Here is a 27,396-nt window from a genome sequence, read left to right on the forward strand (position 1 = left end):
GAGGGCAGTTGGGGGCGACCAGGCCTGAAGGGGAGGACAGTTAGGGGCGACCAGACTGGCAGGGGAAGGGCAGTTAGGGGCAATCGGGCCAGCCGGGGAGCAGTTAGGCATCGATCAGGCTGGCAAGGGAGTGGTTAGGGAAGTGATGGGCAACCTTTTGAGCTTGGTGTGTCAAACTTCGCCAAAAAACTGAACATAACTCAGGTAGTGTGTCATTTTGAGGAAAAAACATTATTTCGCAAATGTTTCATCCTCAGGAGTAGCAAATGTTTCATCCTCGGCATGCGGCCGCCTCCGTGGCCACGTGTCATCAGAAATGGCTATGCGTGTCAGTGCTGACACGCGTGTCATAGGTTCGCCATCACTGGGTTAGGGGGTGATCAGGCTGGCAGGCAGAAGCGGTTAGGGGCAATCAGGCAGAGGCAGGCGAGCAGTTGGGAGCCAGCAGTCCTGGATTGTGAGAGGGATGTCCCACTGGGATTGGGCCTAAACGGGCGGTAGGACATCCCTCAAGGGGTCCCAGATTGGAGAGGGTGCAGGCTGGGCTGAGGGACACCCCCCCCCATACACGAATTTCGTGCACTGGGCCTCTAGTACCTAGTATAATATATATGAACCTTGATAATATTAAGTGAAAAAAGCCAGTCACAAAAAAACCACACATTACATTATTACATCCATATGAAAATCCAGAAGAGTCTGCCCATGGTCTATAACATGTATAAAACTCTAACACCTGTATCAACTGCATATGCACAAGCAAGAGGGGATGACAGGATGTCTTCCTTTGGTGGCTCTGTTACATTATCTGATATACTAGTATATGATGTCCCTACTAACAAAATTTTCTCCAGAGAGATATCTGATGGTATTGTTGCCCTAGGACAGTGGTCGGCAAACTCACTAGTCAACGGAGCCAAATATCAACAGTACAACGATTGAAATTTCTTTTGAGAGCCAAATTTTTTAAGCTTAAACTTCTTCTAACGCCACTTCTTCAAAATAGACTCGCCCAGGGTGTGGTATTTTGTGGAAGAGCCACATTCAAGGGGCCAAAGAGCCGCATGTGGCTAGCAAGCTGCAGTTTGTTGACCACAGCCCTAGGATATGAAGAGACTTTAAAAATACTTTCTAAAGAGAAAAGTGGGAACTACTATGTTCTTCAGATGATCAGTCTTACAATCCAGATGAAAATGAAGTTCAAATTCTCTTTGGTCTTTGTTAAACCAGAGAAATAATGGTGTCATTATTTAGCAATGATTTTACCAAGATTAAAGATTTGCCAGAATGTGTGCTCACAGACCTCTTCATGGCCACCATTGCTGTGAAATATACACTCAGTCTAACTCCGAGTATCAGGTTACTGGCATTGAAGAGCAGGACAGCAGTCTCGGACACACTGCACATGCCTTGAAGGAGATAAGGCGAATGAATGCTCTCAATGAAGTTTAACACCAGAGTGAAGACAGGAGAAATCTCCAATGCCATCAATCAATATGGTACTGGAACCATCAGCAAGGATGAAGACTGAGTAATGTGGAAAGCACTGTGAGGAAGTCCCTGAATTATTAACCAAGGCAGAGAAGAAGGAATGATTTGACAAACTTGGTGAAGTTTCTGTCAGCTCTGAGCCTTCCTGCCTTTCAGGGAGTGGTGTGGCATATATTACTATTCCCACTGGTTCTGCCACTGATAAGATTGTGATTGAGGCCTGTGATGAACTGGGAATAATCCTCACTCACGAGTTGTTTCTTTCATCACTGATTTCATCACACATTACTTTAAGGTTTGCTTATATGTGGGTGAAAAATAATGTGGGAAATTTTGAAAATACTTAAAACATTAAGTCTGCATAATTTTTTAAAAATACTTTAAAAAAGAAATGTGGTATATAGACAGCATGAAATATTATTCAGCCATGAGAAAGAAGGAAATCCTGCCATTTACAACATGAATGGCATTATGTTAAGTGAAATAAGTCAGAGAAACATAAACACTGTATTATCTCACTTATATATAGAATCTAAAACAAAACAAAACTAACAGAGCTCACAGATACAAGAGAACAAGCAAGAGGTGAGAGGTTGGCTAAAATGGGTGAAGGTGGTAAAAGGCACAAACTTCCAGTTATAACATAAACTAGAGGCCCAGTGCATGACATTCGTGCACTGGGGTGGGGGCGGGGGGGGTGTCGGTCCATCAGCCTGGCCTGCGCCCTCTCGCGGTCTGGGACCCCTCGGGGGATGTCTACCTGCCGACTTAGGCCTGCTCAACATCCCCAAGGGGTCCTTAAGCACTGCCTCGGAGGCGGGAGAGGCTCCTGCCACCGCTGCTGCACTGGCCAGCCTTGAGCCCAGCTTCTGGCTAAGCAGCGCTCCCCCTGTGGGAGCACAGTGACCACCATGGGGCAGCTCCTACGTTGAGCGTCTGCCCCCTGGTGGTCAGTGCACGTCACAACAAACAGTCATTCAGCTGTTTGGTCAATTTGCATATTAGCCTTTTATTATATAGGATAAGTTCTGGGGATGTAATGTGCAGCATTGTGACTATAGCAATCAATACTGTATTGTATATTTGAAAGTTGCTAAGAAAGTAGATATTAAAAGTTATCATCATAAGAAAATAAGTTTGTAACTATGTGTGTGATAGATGTTAACTAACCACTTTATAATATTCAGGGGTAGGGAAAAGGAGGTCTACAGTTGTTCAAATGGAAAATAATACAAGAATAAACTGAGTTTTGCATACTCACAACTGTAAATCTACTTTTGCCTACCCTAATATACATATAACAAATCATTATGTTGTACACATAAAACTAATACAATGTTATACAGCAATTATCTCAAAACAATAAATGTTCCTATCAAAAAAAAAACCAAAATCTAATAGAAAATGTCAGTATCCTCCAAATTACTGTTCTATCACCAAATAAAGTCCAGATTCATTAGAGAAAAAACATCTATTTTCTTTCCTTTTAAAGGTATTAAGTATGTTAAGAGGCTTTTTTAATTTCCCTGTGACTCAGCCTCCATCCTACCTGCCTTTCTATTCAATACTTTTATGATTTGACAATTTAGAGTAATTGACTCCTACCTCTGAGTTCCCATTGTGCTGGAGAAGCTTTCAATAAACTGCTAAATTGTTATTCCACAAACCACAAACTTCTTCATTGTACATGATCCTATATAATAAAAGGCTAATATGCAAATTGTCTTCCCAGGAGTTCAACCAGGGGGCGAGGTTGGCCGGCCAACCATCCACAGCCTTGCCCCCCCTACCCCAATTGGGGGCGGGGCCGGATGGCCATCCTCCTGCGGCCCCTCCCCCCAACCGGCCCAGCCTGATCGGCCCTGATCGGGGTGGGCCAGCCGGACCTCACCCGAGCACAAATTCGTGCGCCAGGCCTCTAGTAGTCTATAATCTTAGCACCTCTTCTGCTCTTGAAAATTTTATGTCATATTATTCATAAATATGAACTGCCCTCTAACACACAATTCACCAGACTAATTTTTCAAATGTTCACTTCCCATGACCCCAACAGGTCCCAGAGTATAATTCTAAAATCTGGGTTTATTTCCTCAGCATTCTTTATCTCTCTTGAGAGTTCATTGAAAAAATAACAACAAAAAACCTCTTCCTGCTGTGCAAACTGCTTTTTATTCCTTTTCTATTCCCAAGCTCCAGTTCTTTCTGTATAGGTATTTCCAACAAGAGAGTCTCAAAATACATTTTGGAATTTAAAAATCTGGTAATTGAGGAAACTATGTATAGAAGTAAATCCATATATTAGTGGTATTCTGAAGCTGGTGATTAGAGAAGGATTATATCTTGTAAACATTTCCCATTTACCTGACTCCTGTTTGATTTGAATTGTAGGCTTAATACCAGGTGGCAAAGGAGACTGCTGAGGCTGCTGCTGATGAGATACTGAAGAAGGCTGAGCCACCTGTTGCTGTGTCTGTTGCTGCACTTGATGTAACTGTTGCTTAGGAGACTGTTGATGCTGTTTAGGAAACTGTGCAAGAATCTGAGTTGGGGTACCCACTAAGCTTTTGGGGGAAGGAAGTCTGGTTGATGCCATTTTGATTGCTGATGTAGATACACCTGTAGAAGAGTGAGGAAAAAGAAAATTCAATAGTAAAGCATAATTAAGGTTACTTCTGGTTATTGTAGTAGATAACACAAACTAGGTAAATCAATAAAAGCAATAATTTATTAAGCACCCATTGTATGTCAGATATAATGTGTGATATTTTACATATTAGATATCTAATCCCCAAAAGCTGCAAGGGAGGAGGCATCATTGCTCTCACTCTCAAAAAACACACACTGATTTCCCTTGGTGAAGAGTTAACACAAAAGAAACAAAAATATCAAGCAGGATATTCTCAAACTTGTTTCTCAACAGATTTTCCATTAGAAAATATAAGTTCTTAATGTAATATAAAAGCAAAGTAAACTAAGTTTTAAATCTTATTTCTAATACATTTCTTTTTAGGTTCTAGTGAGCCAATTTAAACATGGCATGAAATAAAATAACTGCCCTGGCTGGTGTGGTTCTGTTAGTTGGGTGTCATTCCATGCACCAAAAGGTTGCTGGTTTGATTCCCAGTCAGGGCACATGCCCAGGTTGTGGGCTCAATCTGCCGCCATCTCCACCTCCCTCCCACCAGTACGGGGTATGCAGGAGGCAGCCAACTGATGTTCCACTCTCACATCCATGTTTCTCTTTCTCTCTCCCTCTTCCTGCTTCTCTCTAAAAAAAAAAAAAAAAAAAAAAAAAAAACAGTAAAAATATTTTTAAATATAATAATTCACAATGAAACATTTATCTTTTGAATTATTTAGCAGGGCAAAGTAGCTTTTCTTTATTTTGCTTCCAATAATCTATAAATTAAAGTCATTTCTTAAGAACTCTAACTGGGTCATTAAATAATCATTTGTCCCCCAGACACTCACACAGGGGCTACAGAAGCTCTGTAGTCAGAATCACAACTACAGTCTGTATATTATCATCCCATTAAATTTTACCTTTTTAAAAAGAAGATGCCTTAATTTCTTAGAATAATATAAAAATTAAATAACTGAAACAGAAACTCAAATCATCATAATTTCCTTCAATATCTACATTCATATACTTTTATATCCCTCATGCTCTACTGAATTCCAGTGAATTCATGAGAAATCTGAGACGTCTTGTCCAGCTCCCCTGTAACTAACTACTTAAGGCTCACAGAGAGATACAGGATGCAAGAAGAAAAGAAGAAAATAGGGAAGTCCTAAGTTCCCAAGAGCTTCAGAGGGTAGCTGGAGAAAATTAAGAATGAAAACAGAAGCATGGACTATTCATTTTGTCTAAATGTTATTTCATTAGTAACCAAGAAGAATACCCCTCTTTTCTCAAATAAAAACTTGGAAGAACAGTAACCTTTCTGATATAGTAAAACTTTAGCAAACTGTAATGAGGACTAAAAGGGAAAAAAAAACTGTCAATGGATAAGAGTTTTGATATAGGGTCAGGTGAGCAGACAAGTGGCCTTTGCTTCTCTCACCTTCAAATTCTGAAATGATGAATTTAGATCATGTTTACAACCAGCATTTTAAATACTTTTTATATAGAATTATTTCTATTTTTAATAATGCTATATTATAGTTTACTACTGCACAAATAGAAAAGTTGGAATGACTTTTTTAAAAATCAGTTAAGGTAACAAATAAAAGAAAATTTCAAGCCTGCTATTTCTTGTTATTGATTGAGACATTAAATGAGTATTAGAGCCAGAAAATGATAACAGATGCTCTCACATTCTATTAGGGCTATAGAAAAGGAATACTGACCACACTGCATCTATGTAACCTCTTCCTTACTAACAGAGTTATATAGAACACACTAAACATGATTAAAGCAATTATGAAAAACACTATTTTTCTACTCAACTGCTTGCATTTGCTACTAGTTCATAAACTATATTTCCAAGTCTCAGTCTATCTTGAGCTATATATTATTCAAGTAAAATCCAATAAAAACTAATATTAAGTTCTGTCCTATGTTGCTTCTATGCTCCTTTTTCATAGATTACACCATGGGTATGAATTCTATATAATAAATACTTCTCTGATCCCCATCTTAAGACTTACCAACCCCGCAAAATAAAAATTTCCTAACAGGGTGCTCTTCACCTTTCCTCTAGGAGGAACATAAAAATATAGAAGATATCTAAACTGATTTAAGCTAACAGAAAAGTGATGTATCCACATTTCCTTTCCTCTGCTATAAAGAAGCAATTGTCCTTCAGGTCAGCCTCAGTTCCTCTCAATATCTCCCATTACCACCCACACAGAAACATTGAGGATATTGAAAAAAGGCAAATGGCATGTCCTTGGAATCATACTCTTCCCCCTACTTTTTATCCTTGGGTAACTTACTTTGAAGAGGTTACATACTTGATATCTCTGAGTACATAATTACAAACTGAGTGCCTACAAAGAACCTATAGTAAAGTAATTTCAAGTTCCTCATTTGAAAATCCCACTATATTAAAGATATTTGTATACGCCTTTGAAATTTGTTGTGACAAGATTTAACCTACAGTTGGGGAATGTTAATTACCTTGGTAATTAGATACTATGTATGTGAATTTTAAAAATCTTGAAGTATATTAATATAAGAAAACTGAGTAATCTACTATCTTGACATTCTCAGACTGGGAGAGGGAAAGTGGTAATCTGTGATGAAACAGGAGAGACCTTCAGACCCAAAGCAGAAAAATAAAGAGTTCTCTTCAAAATTCCCATATAACACAGGAATAGAATTACATGTTGAATTACCACTCACCTTGTGCTACTGTTGACATGACCACAGACGGTGTGGAAGATACCACAGCTGTTACTGCAACTGTATTAGGGATAGGTGAAGGTGTAGAACTGCTGCTGCCACTGCTGCTACTACTGACCAGAGAGGACTGTGAAGCAGTTATAACCACCGGTGGCTTCTGGGTTGTGGAAGCAATTACTGATGTTGGTACAAGCTTAGTGACTGCTGCATAGTTATGGGATTTGGAGAGAATATTGGGCACGAAGGTTGAACTTGGTGATGTGGTCACTATAATAACCTAAGAAACGAAAAATAAGTTATTTTCATATACCTGCTATACTACTAATGTATTTAGACTTGCCGATATATATAACTCAAAAATAGCTTATGAAACACAAAGTATGAAGAAACAATTTAACAGAGATAAATACACAACTAAAAATATTTAAACGAAAAATTTTTACCAACCAAATATTTTTAAAGACAACATGCAATGCTGTTCAAGACACAGTAAAGTAAGAATGTTAACATAATATTTAGGAAATATATATTGGCACAATCTTTCTAGAAAGTAATTTGAATAGTCATTCATTTGTAAATATTTGTTGAGCATCTACTATGTGCCAGGCATGATTCTAGATGCTAGGGATAGTGGGATAAACAAAACAAAGTTTGTACTTCATGGAACTACATTCTAGTGGGGAGAGAATAATAATAAACAAAGAAAAAATTCATGTCACGTTGGAAGAGACAATAAAGCAAGATGGGACATAAAAGATAATGGAGTGCTTTATGACTTTTTATCTAATATTTAATAATGACCTCTATGATAAGGTGACATTTGAACAGAAACTAGAAGTAAGCAACGAAGGGGTAAGAAGCATGTTGCTACTTAGAGGAAGAGTATCTAATGGCACAGGGAGCAGTAAACACAGGGGCCCTGAGGCAGAAGCAAACTTGGTATGTTCAAGAAACTTCAAGGACCTAATAAATAGGATTGGAATTTATAAGGTAGAGCATAGTAGGAGACAGATTCAGAGAAGTAATGGAGGACTAGATGATATAAGATCATGTTGACAGTAAATACCCTTGATCTGATATGATGAAAATGGCACTTTGTATCTGTAGCCTTCCTTCTAAAAATCCATAAACCTTGACTAATCATGAGGAAACATTAGACAAATTGCAATAGTGGGACATCCTACAAAGCACTTGACTACTACTCCTCAAAGCTGTCAAGGTCATTAGACATAAGGAAAGTCTGAGAAACTTTCACAGCCAAGAGGAGCCTAAGACGACACGCAATAAGGTATCCTGAAACAGAAAATGACAATAGGTTAAAAACTCCAAAAAAATGTGAATAAACCATGGACTTTAGTTAATATCAGTGCATTGATATTGGTTCATTAATTTTAACAAATGTACCATACTAATATAAAATGTTAAAAATAATGGAAACTTAGTGCAAGGTATATGAGAACTCTCTGTACTATTTTCTCAAGTTTTCTTTAAATCTAAAACTATTTAAAAATTAAACTACTTTTTATTTTTATTTTACTTTTAATCCTCACCCGAGGTTATGTTCTATTGATTTTTAGAGAGAGAGGAAGAGGGGAGGCGGGGGAGAGAAAGAGAGGTGTGAAACATCGACCGGCTACCTCCTGTACATACTCTACAACCTAGGTATGTGCCCTGACCAGGAATCAAACCCACAATCATGTGGTGTATGGGATGACACTCCAACCAATTGAGCCACCTGTCCCGGGCAAAAAATAAAATTGTGTGGGTTTTTTTTTTAAAGAAAACATTACTCTATCTGCTAGGTGAAAAGTATAGTAGAGCAGAGATAGTAGAAACATAGAAACAGGGAGAAAAATTAAGAGCCTCCTGCAATAAACAGAGATGATGGTGACCAAAGTGTTCATGGTAGAAATAGTGAAAAGTGAACAGATTCTGAATATATTTAAAGGAGAAAACAATAGGAGTTGCTCATAGGTGGATACAGAGAACAGAGAAAAAAAAAGGGAGGGGGCAGGGGGCAAGAAAGAGACTTCAAGTGTAGCAGTATAGCTAAAAACTCTAAATGGCATAGGGACAAAGCATTTCAAAGAGAACAGGATAGAGCAAAGGTCCTAAGGTGGGAATTAGCTCAATGTAGTTATAAACAGAAAGCAAGCCACTGGAACAAAACCATATAGAGCAAGGAGAGGTGGAAAAATAAGCAGAGATCAGATCAAACTTGTAAGCCAGAGTAAAGAATTTAAATTGTATACTAAGTATAATGGGAAACCATGGGATGGTTTTACAACAAAACTTGATTTTTATTTTAAAAGATGACTCTAGCTGCTATGTGATAAGATGCAAGAGTGGAAGCAGTGAAGCTAGTAAAGAAGCTATTGCAGTAGACCAGACAATGATAGAGACTGCTTGAACTGGGGTGTTAGTGGAAATAAAGAGAAGTGAGCAGTTTCAGATTATTTTGAGAGGTAAAGTCAATAGGACTTGATGTATGGAAATGAACAGGTTAAAGGAAAAAAAATCAAGATTAGCTCCTAGCGCTAATATGCATTGGCTTATTTAAATCTCTCAACAATCCTATGACGCAGATACTATTATTATCCCTATTTTACAGCTGAGAACACGAAAATCATTTACAAATCTGTAGTATTACAGTTTTATCCTTGGTGTCATGGTGGTATAGTGATACCCAAAACAGAGCTGAATGTCTTTTTCCTCTTTTACCAACATTTCTTGTACCAAGGGCAGAAAAATTGTTTTGAAAAATCCAAAGAATTTAAGGAAGAAATTCTTTTTCATTTTTATATCAATCCTAAAGAAGGCCTGAAGTTAAATCAGTTAGTCAAAATTTACTGAGTATGTCTATACTCAATACCTACATCTCAAAGAAGCTTTGGCTAAATCTCTATTATATATATTTCAAGTGTTATAGAGAATTAGTACATGTCCATTACTTTAAGGACTCAAGAGACAAATACACATCATGACCAGCATACTTCTATATAGACTTGATCAGCAAATACCTATATAGTTATTACAAAAACAACCATCAGCCGTTATGTAAACTGAGAAGAAGTAGACTAATATGGTAAAAAGACCAGAAACTTAAGAGTCAAAAGAACCTGAGCTTACCCCTGCACTGCCACTGACAAATAGTGACCCCTGGACACGTTTCAAATCTCTGTGCTCCAACTTTTATCTATAAAATAGGGATAATAATACCTACCTTGCAAATCATTACAAGGATTAAATGAGATAATGATGTGAAGCATCTAACATAGTGCTAGGCACATAGCAGATGGTCAATATTTGGCAGTCAACAAATGGTACTTTTTAGTAGCTTATTATTACTACTTAATAAGTGTTAATAGGATATCAGCAAAGGTGTTATAAACCAAATCAATCTGGAAATAAAATGTACTTAATTTTGTTACATTAAAAAATTTTAGATAGCTTTTTCCAAAATTCTGATACCCCTGTATATTCAAAGAATTCACATAGCTACTAACACAGCCAAACCAATTAGCGTAGTAATGGCAATTAGGTTTCACATTTGCCAATTCTGAACTAATAGTAGTAAGCTTTCTCAAGCACAGTGTTTATATAAGGACTCTGTGGCACAGATGAGGATTTGCCAAGGTTTGGCAAGAAAGTATGACACAGTTAATTTGCAATGTCAGTCATGGGCAAGGGAAGGGGAAGCATTCATACTTGTGTCAAATATTTGCAATTTCAGAATTGGAATATGAATGTAGGCTTCTAACATTAAGACAACATAATTTCAGCAAAATAAATCTGGAGTCTTTAAGAGCATGTTTTAGGTTATAGATACAAAGATAAAACATATTTGAAATTTCAGTCTTCAGGTTGATTTTTTTATCTGAAAAGGGATTATTCAAAATTAGAGATCCACCTTGAAGAAAATTTACTTGTACTTTAAAGTTACTTATTACAACAGGGAAAATAAAGGGATTTTGAAACCAAGTGAACCAAACAGTGTTTATTCAGGCCATAATTCAAATTACTGACCTTCTAGCACTCACAAAAACTCCTTAAGAGTGCTGGGACTTGCACCCTAAGGATAAAATGAAAAATATAAATCAAGCACATGAAAGCATAAAGCTATATTCTGTTGCTTTGTTTATATTAAGTGCTATACAATGTTATACTTAAAATGATGGCACCACATTAACATAGGTGGAAGTTTGTCTACCCTGAAAATATATGACCTATTAGAATTTGAATCAAGTCCACAAAATCATAAATAATTATATTTAATGTAAAAGTCACTTTACCTAAAATAATTCCTAAGTTGACTTACATAGGATTTGTGAGAAATCCAAGGTGAATACAATAATGTCAACAGCCTTACAAAGTTTTCAAAAAAAATCCATCTACCCAGCAAAATGAAAACAAAAAAACCAACAATATCTATTAGTCCTACCCATACTCAGCTTGTCCAAGAAATAATAAAACTAATGGTACTGAGTGTACATGAAGTAAGAGTAGTTTTGCATCTGGAACACAGTAAATAATAAATATTTGAGGAATCAATGAATCTTATTTTTAACATAATTTGTTTTAAATGTTTATTTTTTAAACACAGTAGAACAAATCTAAAGTTCTGAGCCTGAAATCTCATGGTATGACTCATATATGACTTTGGAGATAAATATGCCCTCTTATAAACATCACAACTGTAATGACCTCAACTATCCATTTTCATAAGTCAGAAAGAAAAAAAATAAAGTCACTAAATTAAAAAAAAAGTTCACCAACTTTACTTACAAGCAAACCTCCATCTATTACAAGTATATTTATATAGGTCTACCAAAGAAGATTGAAAGGTTAATAATGTTAGGTGACATTTACTGAAAATTCAACATATGCACTATGTAAAGCACTTTCCATGAATCATCTCATTTAATTATCCTTATAACTCTAGGAAGTAAGTACTGTCATTAACTTTGTTTTATAGCAATCTGAGGTTCAAGAATAGTGATAAAGCCAGTACTGGAACCAAATCTATTCATTCATTCATTCATTCACTCATTCAACAAATATTAACACCTACTACATCCCAGACACTATTCTAACCACTGAAGAATACAGTGATGAGTAAGACAAAATCTCTACTCTTAGCAATTTCTACTCTAATAGGAAATAAACAAATATGTAATATGATGTCAACTAGTTATAAGCATAATAAATAAAAATAAAACAGTAAGGAAATAGAAAGGCATGGATAGGAGATAGGTGCTCTTTTAGCTATAACTTTGCTACACTATTACTCAAATTTAGAAAGTAGGAGAGAAGGTAGGGGAGAGAAGGATTACTGATAAAATAAGATCCAGCAAAGAAGTCAGTAAAAAAGTTTTAATACATTGCCACATACTACAGGGCTAGCCTAGAAAGCAATAATTATAATAACATATAAAAAATGATATTCAAAAAGACTACCTTGGAGACATCAAATTACAAATGCAAAATTTATGTTCAGTGTAACTTTTAAGAAGTCATCAAAAATAGTCAATTTCTATATATTAAGGGGTAAGCTTCAGTTAATTGGTGAGTTCAGTTACTTGAAACAACTCACTCACAATGGTGCAAATAAATAAAACACTGCTTTCCATAAAATAACTGCATTGGAAAGGAGCTAACATTTTTGAGTACACACATGATGTTGTACTTTAAAATACCCAATCTTGTTTAATCCTCACAATAATCTTTTAAGACTGGCATTATTCACCCTGGCTGGTTTGGCTTAGTGGATAGAGTGTCGCCCTGCGGACTGAAGGGTCTCAGGTTCGATTCCAGTCAAGGGCATATACCTTGGATGCGGGCACATCCCCAGTAGGGGGTGTGCAGGAGGCAGCTGATCGATGTTTCTCTCTCATCGATGTTTCTAACTCTCTATCCCTCTCCCTTCCTCTCTGTAAAAAAATCAATAAAAAATATTAAAAAAAAAAAAAGGACTGGCATTATTCTCAACTCACAAATGGGTAAAGAGATTTAAAAAGACTAATTTATCTTAGATCAAACTGAAAGAACTGGGGTTCCATCCCAGGCCTCCTTACCTAGAAAAATCATTGTTTGATTTTAACACTACACCATAATGCCTCATTCTAAGATGGAAAATAGAATTATAATTCCACAGATCAACTCATTATCACTTCTACTTTATTAAGAAAATGATATTTTTTATATATTATCTAATGGTATCCTTCTAGAAAACTCAAGGAGATTCTTTAAATGAAAATTATAATGTATCTGAAGATTGAAAGTGGGAAGATCACACATTGAACACAAAAATTTACCTCCACTCTCTCTCCCAAATTCCTCTAACAGTATGAACAGATTTTTTTTTTAAAGGAAAGAGCCACATAAACTTGGAAAGTCAAAATGGAAAGGAGACAATAGCTATAAAACTTTTGGAAACTGGAAAACAGACAAGCAATAATTGATCAAGCATTCCCAAGAAAGTGAAAACCTAAGACAGCAAACAGAACAAAAACAAGACAACTTGTATCAGAGAACCCCAGAAAGACTCAGCAACTGAGAGCACAAAATACTTCTGAAGTGGGGATAAAAGTAGAACTAGAGAGAAAAAATTAGCTGAAAGTCTGTTTAAACAGCATTTAGATCCCCAGTTATCCTCCCCCATCCTAAAGAAAGACTAAATCCAAGGGAATTTGATGACACCAAGATTTACTGTTCTATGTAGGAAACTGGAAGATTCTCCTCTGAGGAAACTGAGTGGAGTGGGTGCTATGTTGAAAACAGAGAGATAAAGTTTATATACTTAATGATGGGGTTATCCAACCCTCTCTCTCCATTTACTTTCAAAATAAGGGCAGAAAGATTTACTGCTCTAGGTAGGAAACTGGAAGATTCTCCTCTGAGGAAACTGACCAGTCCCTGAAAAAGCACCAAATTAGAGTGACAGCTTAATGGAGGTAAAGGGATAGTCAACCAGCTAGGTCAACCTACAAAGAAAGTCACCAGCCACTCTATACACAGAATTTTCTGTCAGCTTTTTAATGCCCACTTTCACATATAATAAATAGCCAGCATTTAAGAAAACTCTGATATGAGAGATCAAAACAAACAGATAAAAGGAACTTACAGGTAAAAGAGAAAACATCAAAAATTATCCTGAGCTATCATAAGAGAATATAGTGATTATATAAAAGAGCAGGATGCTGTATAATTTTAAAAAAGGAACTTTCAGAGTATAAAAAGGAATTACCAGAAATTTAAAGTATGAGAGCAAAAATAAAAATTTCCATAAAGTAGTGAAGGATAAAGTTAAAGAATAAGAAAAATAATACTTATAAAACATTAATTATGTGCTAGACTTTATTCTAACAGTTTTACATTTATCATCTCACTTATTTATACCCCCAAAATCCTATAAAATGGATATATTATTTTCCCTATTTTACAATAAGAAAACTTAGGTCTAGAGTTTAGTTTTCCCACAGTCACAGATATTAACCCTTTGCACTCGCTTGCTTTTTTCTCGATTCCTTTATTCTACTCGGGATTTAATTTTTTAAATACCCCAGATTTTACAAAGCAGGGCAGTAGAAAAAAAACTGGAGTTTCTTTTCATACAAACTTATTTATTTGGATTTTTTTATATTTCAAATTATTGATACATTCAAAGAGTAATTTGCACTCGACATCCGAGTGCAAAAGGTTAAGTGGCAAATACAATACTGAAATTTGAATTCAGAAAGTCTAATTCCAAAATCCAGGCTTTTAACCATTATACTAAAGCAGAAAGAAAAAGCAAACAAATGGAAAATGTGAGTGAGAAAGGATAAGAACAACAAAAGAATCAATCCAGGCAGTTCAACATCATGAATAACAGGTGATCCAAAAAGAGAACAGAAAAAAATCAAAGAAATAAATGAAGGAGGCCACTCAGTACGCAACCCAATGGATTAAAAAAAGGACTCACACTAAAAAAGTTACCTTGAAATTTCAGAACTCTGAAAGTTACTGAGTTTTCAAAAAGAAGAAGAGGATCTGAAATTAGAACAGCATTGGCCTTCTCAAAAGTAATACTGGAAGCCAACGGCGAGTGGAGCAATAGCTTCAAAATTCTTAAGAAAAATGACCGCCACTCTAGAATACTTCCCCATCAAGAAAGTGGGAGGGTAGAATAAAGAAATTTTCAGTCCACCATGCAAGGTCTCAAAAATATACTCTCCATCCACTTATATACCAAGAAGTTACTGCAGGATATGCTCTAGCAAATGAGTAAATAAACCATGAAAGAGGAATATCAGGATGCAGTGAACGAAGATCCCAGAAATGCAGGTGTGCAAGAAGCCTAGGATGCCATCAACATCCAGATTAGTGTGGGAAGTTAGAGGATTCTAGTAAGATGAAATTGACAGAATACCGATGATTCGAACATATGGAGAGAAGAGTTTAGGAATAAACTGATGATAGCAAACAAAATAAAAAGACAATTATTCATTTAATCATATGCTTCCTTCTTATATGAAACACCTAACTCTGACAACTCTATTACTCTAGCAAAGTAAAAACTGAGTGCCTAAAGGTAAAGTCATCTTATCTCAGGTAAAAATAATCTTTCATATTTAATTTTTTCAAAGTAGCATTACAATAATAAAATAGAATAAAAGTCTTAGAAGCATGGGATCTGCTAACTGTGGGTATTAGGCAAGTCATTTGGCATCTCTGAGCCTCATCTAGAAAAAGTGAAATACCTATCCCAAAGCTGTATGTGCAGAATTAAGGAAATGTGAATATTCCCAGCATAATGCCAAGCACATAGTAAGTACTCAGTGCGTGTTTGTTAAATCTGAACTGTACTGAAAGAGACGGAAACAGCAATTGGCAAGCAGAGACTCCCAACACTATATACCTTCTGTGTTGTTGTGTTTGTCGTCTGTGTTGATGGTTTGGTGAAGGTTATTTTCACAGGAGACATGTGAGGTGGTAAGGAGTTGGCAATGCTCTGCATGATATTGCTCATCTTGGGACTTCCACTCACAGGCACAGTGATCGTCTTTGAGACGGGAACAACAGCTTTTGGAACTTCCTTTAGGACAACAGGGGAGGAACTAGAAGAGTTTGTTCGCCTGCGTTTTCTGGGTTTTTCATCTTCATCTGAACAGCTAACACCTGAAAGACAAGGACGATATTGCTATATTTATAGCAATTTAACATTGCATTTTATACCTTATTTTAATATCTTTGTATCATTAAATCATCCTTGACCTGTCTCTTTGTCATGCCCAATCAGTCAGTAGTAAGTCCCATCAATCCTCCTTCAGAGAAGTTGTCTCTGAATGCCTTCTTTCCTTTCTTTAACCCTATGTTAATGGCAAGACCCTCTTATCGCCTGCCTGTATTTTAGTAACAACCTCCTAAAAGGTTTTCATGCTTTTAATCTCTACTTCTTTTCCACCCTCCAACCTACTACCAGTTATAAAATCTCATGGGAATGCCCTGCTTCAAATTCTTTAACAGTTTTTATCTTCCTACAAGATAAGGCACAAAATTAGTACTATATCAAAGTCCCATATTTTTACAAGAACACAATATCCTGTTCCACTCAACCCTGTGTACCTCTATAATCCTGGTACACTGAACTGCTCACCATTCCCCAAAGCCTTACCACATTCTATCCATCTGAAGTCTCTATATACTGTTGTTCTTTGGGGAATACTACCTCCCATCAACGACCACTTCACCATGGTGCAATCAGCAGCAGCAAGCCATCTCCTCAGTGAATCCATGTCGCCTCTGAGCTTATAAAGCACTTTGTATATTCTCTTATCACTTACTCCATGACAATGTGACTGTCATTCTGCATATCTCCCATAATTAAGGGGTACCAGAGGAAAATGACTAAGTCTTATTGGTTGTTTCCCTGGCATCATGCCTTGCACATATAAAGTTAAGTGAATGAATTATTCTATCCCAAACTAATGTTGCCTGTGTAACTTCTGAGAATAAAGCAATATACGTCCTGTTACTTCAAACTATATGTGATGTAAAATGGTTATTTTATGTTTAGGTTCACTTTCAAGGTTTTAAAAAACTATTAAAAAGTAGATCTCTAAAGTTATTTTAAAAGACCATCTTGAAAAACACACAAGGTGTCAAAACAAGCCAGAGGAAAATCATTTGGGCAAAAAATGAAATAGGATCCCAAGTCAAATTTATAGAAAATATTCCTTTATTAACTTTTGGTCGAGAATATGTTTGTATATTTTCAGAAAACAACTCCGAGACCATGTGGATTCCAGCAACAGAGAGGAATCGACAGGACTACTCCAGCCATGAAGACAGAAGAGAAGCAGTCCAGAGATGGAAGACGCTGATGTGGCCTTCCCATACTAGCAGTTAGCAGCTGTGCGTCACTGCAGGTTGCCCAGAACCAAACCAGAGAGGGTCGGACCTGCATTACCACCATTTGTCCACCATCCAGAACTGTAATGTCAGTGCTGACATGTGCACATAAGGAACTATTTGACATTGAAATTGGGTCTCAAAAGAACTGTTGGCCCAGAAAGAAACTCACTACAGACTGATTCATTTGCCTGTCACCATAACCATTATTGCTTGTCTCATTTTCGGTTCTTATAAGTGTATTTCTAATAGCACATGATCTCACTCATCTAGGGGAAATAATGAACAACATAGACGGATGAACAAGAACAGACCCAGAAACAAGGAGGCATGGATCAGACTGTCAGGCCTCAGAGGGAGGGTAGGGTAGGGTGGGGGTAAAGGGGAGAGATCAACCAAAGGACTTGTGTGCAAGCATAAGAGCCTAACCAGCGGTTAAGGACAACAGGGGGGTGGGGGCACGTATGGGGAGGGGGGTGGAATGGGAATGGGGGATGAGGACAAATATGTGATACCTTAATCAATAAAGAAATTTAAAAAAAAAAAAAGACCATCTTGGATAAATCCACAGAAATCAGACATAAATTTAATAGTCCCAAATTCTCAGTTTTTATATACTAAAGTCTCAACTGTTTTTTGTTTTTTTTAAATCAAATGAGAAACATAAAACCTTCCAACACACATACAAAATCTCTACAGAGAAGATATTTTTTATAAGGATACAGCATGACTCATGGAACTTGTAATAAAATACAACTCCTTACATGTTTAATTTTTAGACTCTAATTTAAACAACACTGACAATGACCTAAAATCATTCCTGTCTAAAACAGCTAATTCCACCTCTAAAAGTTACAAAGAAATCAAGTTTATAATTATATTGACAAAAATTAAAATCAAATATTAATGATCTCTAGTTAACAGCAAAAGCAGAAAAATAGACATAGATATTAAAAACCAAAAAAGTGATCACCCTAGCTGGTTTTGCTCAGTGGTTAGAGAGTAGGCCCACGGACTGAAGGGTCCCAGGTTCCATTCTGGCCAAGGGCCCATGCCTCGGTTGCAGAGTTGATCCCCTGGCCCCAATCTGGGCATGTGCAGGAGGCAACCAATTGATGTGTCTCTCTCACATTGATGTCTCTCTCTCTCTCTCTCTCTCTCTCTCTCTCTCTCTCTCTCTCTCTCTCTCTTCTTCCCTTCTACTTTCCCTCCCTCCCTCCAAAAATCAATGGAGAAGAAAAAAACAAAAAAATGAACTGGACATTAAACTGCTTTACAGGGTAGAATCAAGGGGTTAAAAACTGCAAATAAACTTCAAAAAATTATAGTCAATTAGAAATATAAAAGATGGACGTCTAGAATGCTTCACTGAATCTAACAGATAATGTCTATAATTTTTTAAAGCACTACAAAGATTACAATTGTAGGAGTAACACTGAATGACTTACATAAGCACATTCCTTCATTTCTACTCCCATTTCTATTTCATGACAATCAAAACAAGTAAATACTTGAAGGGTAGCACTGTTCAAGGCATATTCCCCACAGAGAACAAAAGAAAAGTAATTTATCAACCCCAGAACTAATTAAAAAGCAATATATAGCTAGTCACATGTAAAGAAAAGAATTCTTTAGAACCTCCAAAATCTAACCACTGCTAATAGCCAGTGGATCAATGATTTAATCCAAGAAAGCAGATCTAATCAGAGCCTATGCCGCAGCATTTAGCCAAGAAGACCCTAATAACAACACTGAGAATATCACTTACTTTTGACATAAACAGTACTTCCACTTGGCAAGACAACTACATTGGAGGCAGGACTGGCAGGTCTTGGAGACTTAACCGTTGCTATGCTGCCACTTGGAACAGGGGTAGAGGTTGGGGTTGACGTGGTACTTGTGTAGGAATAGCAAACCACTACTGAAGGAACGATAAAAAAAGTCTGCTGTTAACTTACACGAAAACTGTCCACTCATATAGAAAAATTTAGATTTTACCGCAGGCTAATTTTAACGTTTTCATGCGATCAGAAGTTAGAGGGCAGTGCTAGGTATTAGGTTTACAAGTTAAAAGGTATTAATAACCTTCCTGAAAATCATCACGTAACTGGGTTTCCCCCAAGTATTTAACAGGTGACACTGCCAATAGAGAAAAGTGCAGTTACAAAGAAATTAAGTCTAAAACTATCTAAGAAAAATTAAAATCATTTTCCATTCATGGCAGGAGTTAAACAGTACTTGTATTCCCTTTAAATATTAATACCAGCACCAATGATGGAGTGATGGATAATTTTTTCCTAACCATAGCAATTTCCAACTTGGCTACTAGGGGGAAACCAAGGCAAGGTTCCTTTATTATAAACCAACTCACTAGTCACTTGCCATCCAAGCAGTGCAACAATAACTCAACTAAAGTAATGATAATATATATTTCAATATCTTGAATAACAACAAGAAACAAAAATAATTCATAGGCACCATTTACTGAGTACCATGTACTACACTAAATCTTTGTCTTCTATTATTACTAACTAGAGGCCTGGTGCATGAAATTTGTGCACAGGAGGGGGGCGTCCCTTCAGCCCAGCCTGCACCCTCTCCAACTGAGGATCCCTCTCACAATCCTGGAACGATGGCTTCTAATCGCTCACCTGCTTGCCTGCCTGGTCACCCTTTACTGCCCCCCCTGCCAGCCTGGTCACCCCTAACTGCCCCCCTCTGCCAGCCTGGTTGCCCCCAACTGCCCCCCCTGCTGGCCTAGTCGCCCCTTACTGCCCCCCTGCCAGCCTAATCACCCCCAACTGCCACCCCCCCCACTGGCCTGGTCACCCCTCACTCCCCCTCCCCCCGCCGGCCTGGTTGCCCCACGCAGCCTGCTGTTCAGTCGTATGGTCATCCCTCACTAACCCCCCTGCCGGCCTGGTCGTAGGCAGCCATCTTGTGAGGGTGTGAGGGTCAATTTGCATATTAACTCTTTATTATATAGGATTGTTACAATACCAACCTACATTTTAAAGATGAGGAACCCAAGGTTGACAGAAGCTAAAAAACTTGCTGGAGATCACATAGCTAGGAAATGGCAAAACTAGTATTCAAACATAGATTTGACTATTGGAAATCCTATATCCTTTCCACTCTACCAGAGTTGTGGATAGAAAGGGTTAAGTGGGAAGAAAAGATTCCTCTCCTACAACAAACAAATCAGAAACTCAATGGAGGTCAAGTTTGCACACTGGTAACTCTCTCTGAATATAACTGTCTCAGCTTAAAGAGAACCTGGCATGCACAAAAAGGGTATCTCACTCTGCTCCACAGCCCACTGCTATTCCAAAAAGACAATTCCCCAAAGTCAGCTGACAACTACATTATTTTCAGGGTCATTTTCATGCAACACCAAAGTAAGCTACTAAAAGTCAATCCAATGTGCACTCTCAAATTTAATATTACTCTTGGCGACCTCAGGAGAATTCAAAGATTTTTAAAGTATGTGTCAACTACTAGATTAAGTAACAGTAAGAAAGCTTTCTTCATCTGCCAGGTAATCCCTAATGGATTTGGCACATTGAGTGGAATAGAGAAGCAGCATATACCACTGATTCCAGAAGACAAAAACAGAACTTCATATTGTAAAGTATAAGTTCAGCATCTTTCCCCAACAGCTAAGTGACTTCTATCATCTTACTTATTTTCCATGTCACCCATTAAAACCATTTATTCACTCCTAACAAAACACACAAATCTCAAAAATTCATTCCAAGAAGGCTTTTTGCAATTTTGTGATTAATATAATTTACACTTTGCATAAAAGGGGGAATTAATTCTGGCTGAGACTAAAAACTTAGCAGTTTCTAGTTTCAGAATAAAAATTGCTCACTGATTTGCAACCTTTAAATACTGAGATATAAACAGATAAAAAATAAGACAACTTTTCTTGAAGAATCTAAGAAAAATCATCTGTATACACAAATATTTTTCTACTCACCTTCCTTGCTTCCTGTTTCTGCAGGCACTGGAAGAGATGCATTGTGCTGGATAGCTGCATTGGCAACAGCGTTAGCTGTTACAGTGAAGGCAGTTTGAGGAACCAGCCGGGGCATCAGTGGTACCAATCGCCGACCTTCAATGGACCATTCTGAAGAGCTATTAGGTCCAGACATACTGAACAAAAAAGAAAACGCTGCTACAAGAGTTCTCAATCACTGAAAGTGAATCAAATATGTTTGCTCAAACAAATATAACTTTTTACATTTAAAAAGGACCCTAGGTGAATAGGAGAGGCTTCATTTTAAGCAAGTTAGATAAAAATTATGAATAATTAGAATTCAAGAAATTTCATATATACTTAGCTTCTTACATATCTTATTCCATCATCTGATTATAATGAACATAATTGAAACTATAAAAAATTTTCCTATGCTTTCTAAATAAATATCGATATTATTTTCATTAGTTTAAATCCAGTGGTATGGATGAAATCTAGTTTTCTACTAACTTTTAGAACTTAATTTTATAATTAAACTAGAAAGGTAAAAAGTACTCAATTTTAAAAATCAAATTTTCCTCAATAATTAAGGATGGAATTCAGTGAACCTTTGCAAAATTATCTAACTGCCTGCATGGCCAGAGGTTCTAAGGCTTTCAAAGATGGAAAACTGAGGCAGTAAACGAGGGAGACTTGAAGGGTAGAGGCGGCTGTATATATCACTGCATATTTCACTGGCAATATTATTATTATATATTATTATCCTTATATTATTTTTAAAAAGACTAGACCTGAGGACACTGGGAGAAATCTGCCACTATTTCAATTTTAGTTACTTATACCACTCTTCACGGTTAAGTATTTTGAGGCTGCTACACTCTACCCTTAAGCAGACACTATTCTCAGTTTCTGTGCTCTAAACTTCGTGAGCAAAAATGTGTTTGTTAGTCCTCACCTGAGGATATTTTTTCCATTGATTTTTAAAGAAAGTGTAAAGGAGCAGGAAATAAAAGAGAGGAACATCGATGTGAGAGAGACACATTGACTGGTTGCCTCCTGCAGGTGCCCCGACTGCAACCAAGGTACATGCCCTAGCCCAGAATTGAACCCGAGACCCTTCATTCTGCGGGCCGATGTTCTAAACACTGAGCAAAACTGGCTAGGCTCTTGAGCAAATTTTATCCCAGGAATCCAAACAGAGGTTGAAATATGAAAAGATAGTTGCATCTCCTCTCTTTACTTGGCTCTGTAAAAGGTAAGTTGTGTCACTTCTCCTGATTAATGATTAGGGTTGAAGTTTAAAATTCACTTAGAGTCAATCAATCAATCTCTTCACTAAATCAGAAATATTTCTGTACCTTTTTCAAAACCAAAGATTCTACAACCCAACCTAGAGTTTAAGACTCTCTCTGTCCACTGATTCTTCATATTTAGAGTACAGAAAAGACCTTATTAGAGGACAGTGGAATAATGATGATGATGATGGTAATTATGATAGCTAACATCAATTAAGCACTTACTCTATCTCTGCTATAGCACTATTCTAAACATTTTACATGTAATTCTTTCAAAAATCCTATGAAATTGGTAATACTATCTTCATTTTGTAGATAGGGAAACTGAGTTTAACTAACTTGCCTAAGGTCACACAGCTACTAAATGCCTCCTTCAACAAGCATTTATCATGCTACTGAAATTGTTCACATTACAAGTAGAGCATATAAAGATTTTCAAATGTGTTTTATGTCTAACTTTTGCTTTTGATTTATACTAATCAGGCACTGCTATCTAATTACTACCAACTTTCACTAAATAGAACAAATAAAATTACTTTACAACTTGAGAAGGATTTACATTCCGTTCAGAAAGGAATTTCTAGGAGTTGATGAATTCAATTGGGTTACTGTGGGAAATATGCACATTTCCTAGTCATTTAACACAGTCTTACCTAAGACAAGAGAAAGAGGATTTCCTAAGACCCCCTGACAGATCTATTAACACATTATCTCCCTATTGATGCTAGTTCTGAAACAGAGTAGTATAAACAAGAGAGGCAAAGAAACAGCTATGGCTAATTGTCAAAGGAAAAAATTCAAAAAGATATTCAGCATTTTCTTGGCTTTGGCTAACTCCTATTTTGCTACCATTTTATTAGAATATCACTAATAAATGTGCTTAGTGAGAGTTTACCACACAAATAAAGTGTTATCTACACTTACCTGGTGCATTGTTTAAATGGTGGTAGAAATTATGGAAGATTAACAATTTCAAACACATGAATATATGCTACTGAAAAGACAAAATTTGCAGCGCAAAAGACACACTGCAGCTTTTAATATATAAATCTTCCAAATTTCTACTCATGCAAATATGCTCAAACTTTTTTTAAGTTATGAAAAATTAAACATCATGCTAGAATTAGATAAAAAAAATTCCTCTCTGCTTAGCAATGAAGGTATAAATATGCATTAGTTGCACAAATCATCTAAACTAAATTTTAGAAATTTTTGTAAACATCTTACTCCAGGGCTTCTCTGGCACACCTAAGTTATATTAAGATGGCAAAGGAGGGTGGAAGCCTTGTTCCAGCCCCTTTTCTGAGAGATCTAACATGATACTAATAAAACTACCTTGGCCCTCACATCCTTTGGTGTGCAGGGCATTAGCAAGAAATCCTCATCCTCACATAGAAATTCACACAGTCTCCTATGATGTTGGGCTGATGAAAAAGGAGTTAAGAGAACAATAATTCCAGATTACCACTTTCTTTGAACTCTAGAGACAATGCTGGCAAGAGTGGACAAATTAAAGACTCTGAAGCCCCTTGACATTCCAGGCTTTAATACTATAATATTCTGACTTGTTTCAAAACTGAATTAGAGAATCAAACTTAATAAATGGCCTGGTACCAAATAATAAATAAGTGTTATGCTTCAAGCCACAGGCAAGATTTTTCTTTGATCCCAGACATCCCACTCATTTTGTTTCTACCTCCTTTGTGCTCAGTCTTCTCAGTTTTCTCTTCACCTTTCAACCACATTCCTTGGGCCTAAGCTGATATTTTGAGTGGGGGAAGGAAGGGAAAGAAGGGGAATGCAGTCAATTCAGATGCATTCTTCCTTGGCTAGAGTTGCTTTTTTCAGGCTCAGAGTATGACACCCTCCTACAGATATTCTTTGAAACCAGGTTCTGTTGCTACCTCTTAAGGAAAGGCAGAGGAGATGAGGGATCTATGCCTTCCTTATCACTGCCACTCTGACGTTTGGGCTCAACAAATAAATGTGACATCTGATCAAACTAAAACCACAATATAAAATATTAAAACAGAAATATGGAAAGACCTAAGAAGCTTAAAATTATACACTGAAGTAAACTCTTCAAAAAATTAAATTCGTGTATTAAAGAAATCAGAAGGGGGGAGGGGGAACACAGGCAGATAAAAGCCAACTCTCAATTATCCATGCTAATAGATAGAGGAGGGAAAGGGAGAGGTCAAACAGATTAAAGAAACCCACATATTATCTAAAAATACTTTGGCAAATACTTGAAAATTATTCCACCAAACTTCTCCAGGACAACTAATAAGTAATAAAATAACTAATTAAAAATTTCACCTCCTCTCCCTTCCCACCCTCTGACTAGAGTACTCCCAAGCAACAAAATGGCTAAAGGGTGGACAGTATTAGGTGAGGGAGAAGGAGAAGAGAAGGAAAAGCAAGGGGCAAGGTTAATTTGTAAATGGAATATGCGCCCCTGAATAATTGAGAGCTTCAATTTTGAAATAAATACAAGAAAAAGCCTGAAATAATAATAACCTATTTGCATACCTGTAACTTGGTCTTTCACCCAAATATAAGGATAAATTCATTCTTTAAAGGGGAAAAAAGGAAAAGGAGACTAAATAAATGTTATCCTTTAAGTATGACACTGATGCATCAACTTACAACTATTGCCCCACAATACTGTTCCAATGGTTTTAAGGTTCACTAATATTGTATCTAAGTGCCTCTGTATACAAGCTACTGTTAACTACTTTATTATCTAGCACATTACTTTCCCATTACCAGTTCTCAAATTAGAATCTAGGCTGTTATTACTTTTTGAGCATACCAATTCAAAAATTTACAGTAAATTAAAGAAGGAACACATTAATATTTTGTTCCATGTTGGCCTGACAACTAAATATTTAATATCTCTAATGGAAAACTGCCAGCTTTCTACAGTGCATACATATCTACCACTGAAAGCTCTCAAAATTCAAATAGCTAAACTTTCAAACTATGAGGTTAAAAAGATAGCACTCCATTTTATAGGTTAAGTAAAATGAGGAACAGTGAAGCACAACATGAAGCTAATGGATCTTCAGGGCCAATTAATTTAAATGCACTATTTATCACATCATAAAAATAAAAAACAAATGAATTATAATATATTTTATGAAATGTTCCTATCATCTTGCATTAACATTTAAAGGATTAATTTCTGTTCCTTCCTATTCTTTAGGAGGCACTGTCTCCATACATACTCTACTGTTTGATCCTTGCCCTTAGTCCTCCACCACCCTCTACCCCATCTGCCAAACAGTTATAATGATTTAAAAATAATTTGATAAGAATCCTTTATAATTGTATTTTGTTGGCTTTTAAAAAATGTATTATATTCATATTTCTTAACAGCAGAACATATATTTTATAATCTTTTTGTGAATCTCAAAACATGTGACATATTAGTTACCAAAAAATTTAGAATGCCTATTTATAAAGATATATATATATATATCTCAAATACCATTACAAAGAACCTCTAAGGGAAAGTCAAATTTGGGGAGCACACTACTTTGTTACTGAACTTTGCTTCAAGTGAATCATCTGCTAAATTCTGGGGGCCTTTAGAGATTACATTGTAACGGGATTTGAACTGAGTATTTAGAGCTTGCCTAACCAAATGCAAAAACATAACCAATTGAATAAACAGTTAATAGCATTATGGTCAGGATCCCTGAGTAGAGCAGTATTACTATTAAGATAAAAGACTCAGGAATCTGCTACACAATAGGAAGACTGTTTCAAAACTATATTATACTATGTCATAAAAAACCAGGGGTGGTATGACTAATGGCTTACTTATGTGCAATTGTTGTTAACCGTTCATCGTTTACTGCTCTCCGAACTTCAGCACGGTGGCGTTCTGTTGAGATGCTATGAAAAAAAATAGCCATTATAGAACTCTGTCAAGCAGGCAGCTCTTTTCTACACTTTTATTAATGTTTAAGCCAACATTTTGCTTGGGGTGGGAGGGCAAAGTTGATTTGTAAGATATAGATGGGATCTAACATTTATCTTTAAATGCTTTATTTAATTAAATTCAAAGAAAAAGATTCAGACTGATTCTGTGTAACTGCAGAAAGAATTAGCTGAAAATCTGAAACCACAGGAAGACAAATTTAGCTTGATCTGAAGTCATTGCCTCAAAAACTCAGTAATGTCAGACCATGTTCAAATTAGTATAGGTTCCTATTATCTGAGCATGCAAACAGCCACTGAATGACCCCTAATCACTCAGGAGAAAGTCTTCTGAAGTCCTTTCTAAAGCTCACGCACAAGTCTATAATTTTATGTTCAATGAATATAATAAAGAAATGAAAGTGACAAGATAATCTGTTTCTAGTGGCAACTTGCTATGAAACTTAACACCAGGATATTACTCCTTTATTACTCCATATTTCAGCTATGTGTCTTTACAGTATGTCATGTTACCACTATGGTAAAAATGTGCTTACATTGAACCTGGTTAAATACATGTAAAGTTAATACTAAACAACTGAAAAAAGGCTACAGCATTCCATTCAAAAGTAATAAATACCACTCTTCAAATTGTAGTGTTTACTGTGTAAGCTAAATCTATACCATGGACTAAAATAAATTTAAGGGGCTAGAAAGCAGAATTTATGAGGAAGTATATACAACAAACAAACAAAAAACATAAATTATTAAATATGAAGACAGTAAAATTGAGGATTTGGCTTAATAATGTCCCTGTATTAATGTTCATATAGGAAAAGCCTCTTCCCTACTTTCACTTTTTAAAAAATTGTTTTTAAATGTAGAAAGGAAACTTCCGTTAAAACAACATTTTCTGAGAAAGCTCAAGATATTAGAATGGCTTAATCAAAATATCAAAGAAC

General features: G+C 36.4%; 1 protein-coding gene across 1 annotated transcript in view; it reads right to left on the reverse strand.

The window, feature by feature from the left end:
• EMSY (EMSY transcriptional repressor, BRCA2 interacting) overlaps positions 1-27,396 on the reverse strand; it is a 79,921-nt gene that overhangs the window by 43,710 nt on the left and 8,815 nt on the right. Inside the window, exons 4-10 of the mRNA XM_008149992.3 lie at positions 26,336-26,410; positions 25,040-25,081; positions 21,213-21,388; positions 18,999-19,151; positions 15,738-15,997; positions 6,839-7,115; positions 3,853-4,107 (exon numbers count right to left, since the gene is read on the reverse strand). Coding sequence (XP_008148214.1) covers positions 3,853-4,107; positions 6,839-7,115; positions 15,738-15,997; positions 18,999-19,151; positions 21,213-21,388; positions 25,040-25,081; positions 26,336-26,410 — 1,238 coding nt within the window. The remainder of the gene's footprint in view (positions 1-3,852; positions 4,108-6,838; positions 7,116-15,737; positions 15,998-18,998; positions 19,152-21,212; positions 21,389-25,039; positions 25,082-26,335; positions 26,411-27,396) is intronic.

The sequence above is a fragment of the Eptesicus fuscus genome, chromosome 13 (genome assembly GCF_027574615.1).
Source record: "Eptesicus fuscus isolate TK198812 chromosome 13, DD_ASM_mEF_20220401, whole genome shotgun sequence".
NCBI lineage: Eukaryota > Metazoa > Chordata > Mammalia > Chiroptera > Vespertilionidae > Eptesicus > Eptesicus fuscus.